At 34.3% G+C, this 6,376-nt stretch overlaps 1 protein-coding gene across 3 annotated transcripts in view; it reads left to right on the top strand.

Moving 5' to 3' along the window:
• The first annotated feature begins 2,506 nt into the window (after nucleotides 1-2,506).
• LOC107708016 (cysteine and glycine-rich protein 2-like) overlaps nucleotides 2,507-6,376 on the top strand; it is a 9,980-nt gene continuing 6,110 nt past the window's right edge. The window contains exons 1-3 of one of the 3 annotated variants that reach the window (XM_016512158.1): nucleotides 2,507-2,844; nucleotides 4,205-4,325; nucleotides 5,840-5,889. In XM_016512158.1, the coding sequence (XP_016367644.1) occupies nucleotides 4,214-4,325; nucleotides 5,840-5,889 (162 nt within the window). In that variant the 5' untranslated portion in view covers nucleotides 2,507-2,844; nucleotides 4,205-4,213. Of the gene's footprint in view, nucleotides 2,845-4,199; nucleotides 4,326-5,839; nucleotides 6,009-6,376 lie in introns of all 3 variants that reach the window. The other 2 variants (XM_016512159.1, XM_016512160.1) reach the window with 2 other exon arrangements.

The following is a 6,376-nucleotide window of genomic DNA, read 5'->3' as shown; positions in this document are numbered from 1 at the left end:
TTTTTTTTTTTTTTTTTTTTTTTTTTGCATTCAAGAATTACATTTAACTTTAATTCCTATGGTTAAAAAAGTTTATTCAAATTACTGCGTGTGAGCATTAATAACAGCGAGCAGGCCTCAGCGAAGACCCCTAATTAGAAGTGTGTGTGGTCTGTATTATAGTTTTGTATAATTATGTAATCTAGATTAACACAGTATTACGCTTGGCGGCATGTCAATGTTCATTAATGCTGTTTACACACAAATACACCTGGCAATCCATTTTATAATCACAATAAACCCTTTATGAATGGCAATAACCTGCATTTTGCCATTTTTGTTCACTTTTGCACGTTTGCATTTTGCCAAACCTCAGAAAAGACTATTGAGTTCTCAAAAAGAATCATGTCTGAGACCAAAATATGACACAAAATGAACAAAACATTGATAGATAAATACCGTAGACTCTGTAAATGTGGCACAAGACAGACTGAATGAGCTGTCAAACAGCTGATGACATCCCAGAAGCTCTTTCCTGGGTAAAAGAGCTCACATCAGAAACAGACACTAAATAAGCAAATCTTATGTTTTAATTTCTCACACACGTGCCATTCCTTAGCCTGAGTCCAGTTTTACCATAAAAGGAGGACAGACAGAATGCTACATCTGTTTTTCATTCCCTCTTTCTTTCCAATCTTGTGCCTTTCACTATAAATTCCTTCTTTTGGTGTTATGTGCATTCCAGATGAAGGCCTGGACGAAGAAACTGGAAGAAATGACAGCGTACTTCTGCGCTGCTGTATTTTCCACATAAAACAGCAAAATGTGTTTTTAAAATATGAAATTATGCAATGTGCACAGTACTTTTTTTCCTATTGTTTTTTTTGTTTGTTTTTTTCATTTGAACCTAACAACTTCTTTTTCAGAAATGTTCTGCTTGAAAAGTGTGCAAATAAACACTTGACTTAGTATTCTATGTTTACACAGTGACATTCAGTGTCCAAATACTTTCTGGGGTCAATGTTGGTCCAACTGTATTGATGTCAAAGTGTATCAGCTCCCAAAATGACAAGTGATGCATGCTGGGTAATTACAGGAGCTGATTTCTGAATGACATTAATGAGTCATTCATCATGCAGCTCTCTAGTCTTTTTACCACCACACCACACACATTGCAGAATGAAATTGTCCTCAATGCTCAGTTAATTAGTATAATTAATGATGCCTGTCTGTGTGTTATGGCGGAACCGTCAACATTATTCATATCAAATGTGCACTGGATGCAATATTATGGACAATATACATAAAACAGCAAAATGTGTTTTTAAAATATGAAATTATGCAATGTGCACAGTACTTTTTTTCCTATTGTTTTTTTTGTTTGTTTTTTTCATTTGAACCTAACAACTTCTTTTTCAGAAATGTTCTGCTTGAAAAGTGTGCAAATAAACACTTGACTTAGTATTCTATGTTTACACAGTGACATTCAGTGTCCAAATACTTTCTGGGGTCAATGTTGGTCCAACTGTATTGATGTCAAAGTGTATCAGCTCCCAAAATGACAAGTGATGCATGCTGGGTAATTACAGGAGCTGATTTCTGAATGACATTAATGAGTCATTCATCATGCAGCTCTCTAGTCTTTTTACCACCACACCTCACACATCGCAGAATGAAATTGTCCTCAATGCTCACTTAATTAGTATAATTAATGATGCCTGTCTGTGTGTTATGGCGGAACCGTCAACATTATTCATATCAAATGTGCACTGGATGCAATATTATGGACAATATTTCCAGAAATGAAATGAAACTTTTAAATGTGTTAAAAATGTTTTTTTTTGTTTGCTTAGCCTATATACAAACATTAAGGGAACATTCCATTTTATCATTTTGCAAACATTATGGGAATGTTACATTTGAATGTTCTCTGAACATTCTGAAACATTTAGTAACATTTGAAAAATGATTGACAAACGTCCAATTAAAATATTGCAGAAAACGTTCCATGAAATAAATAACATTTTTGTGCTAACGTTTTAAAAGCATTATTAAAAACCAGATAACTTTGAACGAACATTCTGTTAATGTTACTGGAAGAACGTTTGTCCATAACATTGCCAGAACGCTAATCAAAGTTCTGAGAATGTTCCCTGTTAGCTGGGTTTCCTTCTTTCTTTCCAAAAAAATTCACTAAATTCATATAGCCTACTTGGAAGTCATGCACATTTTCCATTCTTAGAAACTGTGTAAATAGATAGGTACGTGGCATGTACATACTTTTAATAGCCCAGAAAGAGTCTTTTTCTTTAAAAGAATTATTAATTTTCATGGCGTTCACTAACGAAACATGTTCTTGACAAACGATTCTCTTGATTAAATGATTCTTACCACATCTATTTAAAATGGCAAGCATTACAGCTCATTAATCTTCTTCAGGTGTGTCTGATCATTATAATTACACATTACAGACAGGACAAATCAAGAATGAAGTAATAAACTCCCAACAAAGCCTCGTTTTAAAAGGGTTTAATATAAGAAGCATCTCAGTCAGTGTTTATGTTTCCACTGCACAAAGAAAATATATGACAGTTTTATATTCTTAGTGCACATGTACATACATTAATAAATCATTTAAGACTTTAAAAGTTCAAGTGCAGCATACATTTATGAATCAGCCCCACTACCATGACGACACTATAAAGTGCGTCAAGTTCATGAAGTCGTGTGTGTGTGTGTGTGTGTGTTTAAAAAAACTCCTCCTTTTCTCCTCTATAATTTGGTGATGACATTCCAGCCTGTTCGCTGAAGTTCGCACACACTGGAGCACTTTGGGAATCTGCTGGAAAACACGTGAAAACTCCGGTAAGGAGCGTTTTAAACAAGCTCGTGTGTTAAAGAGCCAAAGTGTCTGTGTGAGAAACTGATTTTGATTATTGAGACCAAAATACGTTTTATATTGAATCGAGTTCATTCTGCTATTGGTCTCATTCTCAACAGTTCCGCTAAATATGAATAAGAAGTAGCTACGTTTGGAGTGTGTAAAAGTGTGTTCAGATACGATGCCAGTTCTACAAAAACTTAAAATGAAAAAATTCATTCTTTGTAACACAATATATGATATAACCTCTGAAATGAAGCACTAGGCCTACTTTATATTTATTTAGCCTGTATATTTTCTGCTTTTTTTAATTGGCTATTTACGTTTAATATGTATCTGTTTAGTACTTATCTATTTAATATTTACGGATTCAACACATGTATAATATTTACCTGCGAGTTAAAATGTGCATAAATAAACATGCAAATGGAACCCATCGATAAATATGCAATTTGCATGATTGATACAAGTAATTTTCTCAAACTATTTGATGCACTTACACACACGTACACAAAAAAGTAATGGTGCAGAACCAGATTCAGATTCATATTATTTAGTGTTACTGCTCTATAGATCGTGATATTCATTCTCCATTATGTTAGTGTTCAAAATATTGGTATCATCATGCATTTATTGTACTTTTCTCATGTCCTCAGATGTACTACTCTTTAGCAGTGGAGATATTAATATCAGACCCGTGCATGCATTCACACTGATGTTGGTTTGAAGAAACCCTGAGGCTTTGAGATGCTTGATTGTCTGTTGGACATGTGTTCAGCCTGTGATCACTCTTTTCATGCTTCATTCATCTATATTCTGAGTTATGATCTCATTTTGCAGAGAACAGCTCATGTTTTCCTGGAGAGTTGAAGCAATGAAGTTTATGAGCACTTAGCCATTTTATTTGAATATTGTTGGAGAGGTCTGATATAATTTTATTTGACTGAGCAAGTTGAAATGACCCTTTGAAATGTCTGACTGCTGTTCTATTCATATGCTTGTTTTGCCTTTTACTTCCAGACATTGTCCTTTTAACAAAAGGCCCATTGGCTCTATTTGCCTCTCCATTGTCCTGTAGCTCCTGGTGGTCTCGGTGTGTTTTGATGTTGGGGTCTCCAGACGTCTACAGGGTGTTTACCGTCTGTAGTTTGTCTTTATTAGTCCAGACGGATGAAGTGGGTTTTTATGGTCATAAACAGTGAAACGCTTCACAACATGCCTGTAGACGTCCAGCACACCTGAACATTTTCCTGAGGTTGATCTCTGAACTTTGCTGGATGGATTTGTTTCTTACTAATAAGCTATGCTATACTCAAGAGTTCATTGTATTTTCTCTCTTCACAGTTTCTCATCATGCCAAACTGGGGTGGAGGAAACAAATGTGGCGCCTGTCGCGGGACGGTGTACCACGCTGAAGAGGTCCAGTGTGACGGGAGGAGTTTTCACAAGTGCTGCTTCCTCTGCAGTAAGTAACATATAAAAACACTTTACTGTTCCGCTAAATCTCATGATAATAGATCCAGGCCACATTTCACCCCAAAATCAAAGGAAAAAATAAAGCAATTGTGTTTTGCATTGCATAAACAGAGCCTTTATTTTTATGACGATTAAGCATGTTTTCCCTCCAAATGTTTTTCTTTTCTTTTCTATTGTACTTTATTTTACAATTGTAATTTTATTTTTCTAAATGTAATTTTATTTGTAATGGCCATTTTTCAGTGGTGATTCACATTTACTGCATAAATAAATAAATAAAAGATATTATAAATAAATCAGCAAACATATACTTAATAGTTATAAAAATATCATGTATAAAACTCATATAAATAAAGGATTATATAAATAATGCTTCTTATTTAATTTAATTTTATAATTATATTTTTAAATTTGATTAAATTGTTTAATTTTATTTGTAATAGCCATTAGTTTTGGTGGTGATTCACATTACTGCAATAAATAAATAAATAAACTAATTAAATACATTTTAAGATCAGCAAACGTATACTTAATGGTTATAAAAAAAATAAAAAATAAAAATATATATATATTATTATATAAATGCTGTTGCAAAAGTGCAATGCTTAAAATCCTTTAAATGTGCTTCGTTTTGTTAAGGCAAAATAAAGTTTATTTTTTGGAATTTTAAGTTACATATGAACTGGACAGATTTTGTGACAGCATTTTTTTTTTTATTCCAATTAAAATAAACTAAAATTCAAATATTAAAATTCCTCAATATTCAGCAATATTTTTCTGACTTGATTTGTCCTGCAGTGACCGATCCAAACACCAGTGCTGTGTTTATGAACTCCGATGTTTTAGTGAGATCTCACTACGGCTGAATGCACATGCATCAGATTGGCACTTTGCTACCAAAATGACAAAAACAATGCGGCCCACATGAGTGGTGTTTATCTGCCATGGGCCACAAAAGCCATTCTGTTCAGAACGAGATGATGATGAGTTAATGAGCGCTGAAACCATTTCCTCTATGACTAAAGTTTGTAATCGACTCTGGCTGTTTGCAGGAGCTTGTGGACAGTCAAATGTGGACAGTCACCTGACGTTGTTAAGGGATTTATAATGAGAATGATGGAGTTCAGGGATGTTTTGTTCAGCTGAATGAATAGTAAAGGGTGTCATCCACCCCGCTGTGGAATCATGTTTGTCTCTGTGGGACAATATCCCGCACTAAGCCAAAGTCAGCTGACAAAACCGAGTCAAAATCACATGTTGCATTCTAGCCTCTAATCATGGGGTTAAAATGATAGATTATTAGTGGTGGCATGACTATTATTATTATTATTACTCATACTTTTGAGTTAAAGGTTTGTTGAAGTCTCTAACTCCAAGAGATGTATGTTATTTCTTTTTGTAAGCTGCATAACAACATACTAAAATCTATTTAAAACCTGTTGCACTGCAGCAATGAGTTTTGCATGGGAAAGCAGCAAAAAATCAGTGTTTTCTCTCCTCCAGTGGTCTGTAGAAAAGGGCTAGACAGCACCACACTGGCCATCCATGACCAGGAAATCTACTGCAAGTCCTGCTACGGTAAAAAGTACGGCCCGAAAGGATACGGCTACGGTCAGGGAGCAGGAACGCTCAACATGGACCGCGGCGAGAGACTGGGCATCAAACCAGAAGAGTGAGCGTTTGCATTTTTTATTGTTTTTCCAACAAGAAGTTCATATGGATTGTACACTATAACTATATTATAATGTAGTCAGTGTTGAATAATGAATGATATGCACATAATTTATTGCATATGTGTCATAGTGGTTTGGTACATATACTAATAAAATGTTTGTAATGATTTTTTTCTCTTTCTTTTCTCTTATTCTCTTATTCTCATCAAGGCTGCATTTATTTGGTCAAAAATACAGAAATTTTAGAAATATTATTTTAATTTGAAACAACTGTTTTCTAATTGAATATATTGTAAAATGTCATTTATTCCTGTGATCAAAGCTGTATTTTCAGCATCATTACTCCAGTCTTCAGTGTCACATGATC

The sequence above is a fragment of the Sinocyclocheilus rhinocerous genome, unplaced genomic scaffold (genome assembly GCF_001515625.1).
Source record: "Sinocyclocheilus rhinocerous isolate Xijiao unplaced genomic scaffold, SAMN03320098_v1.1 scaffold475, whole genome shotgun sequence".
NCBI lineage: Eukaryota > Metazoa > Chordata > Actinopteri > Cypriniformes > Cyprinidae > Sinocyclocheilus > Sinocyclocheilus rhinocerous.
Note: the sequence above shows the minus strand (reverse complement) of the source record. Positions and strands in the feature narration are given on the sequence as shown.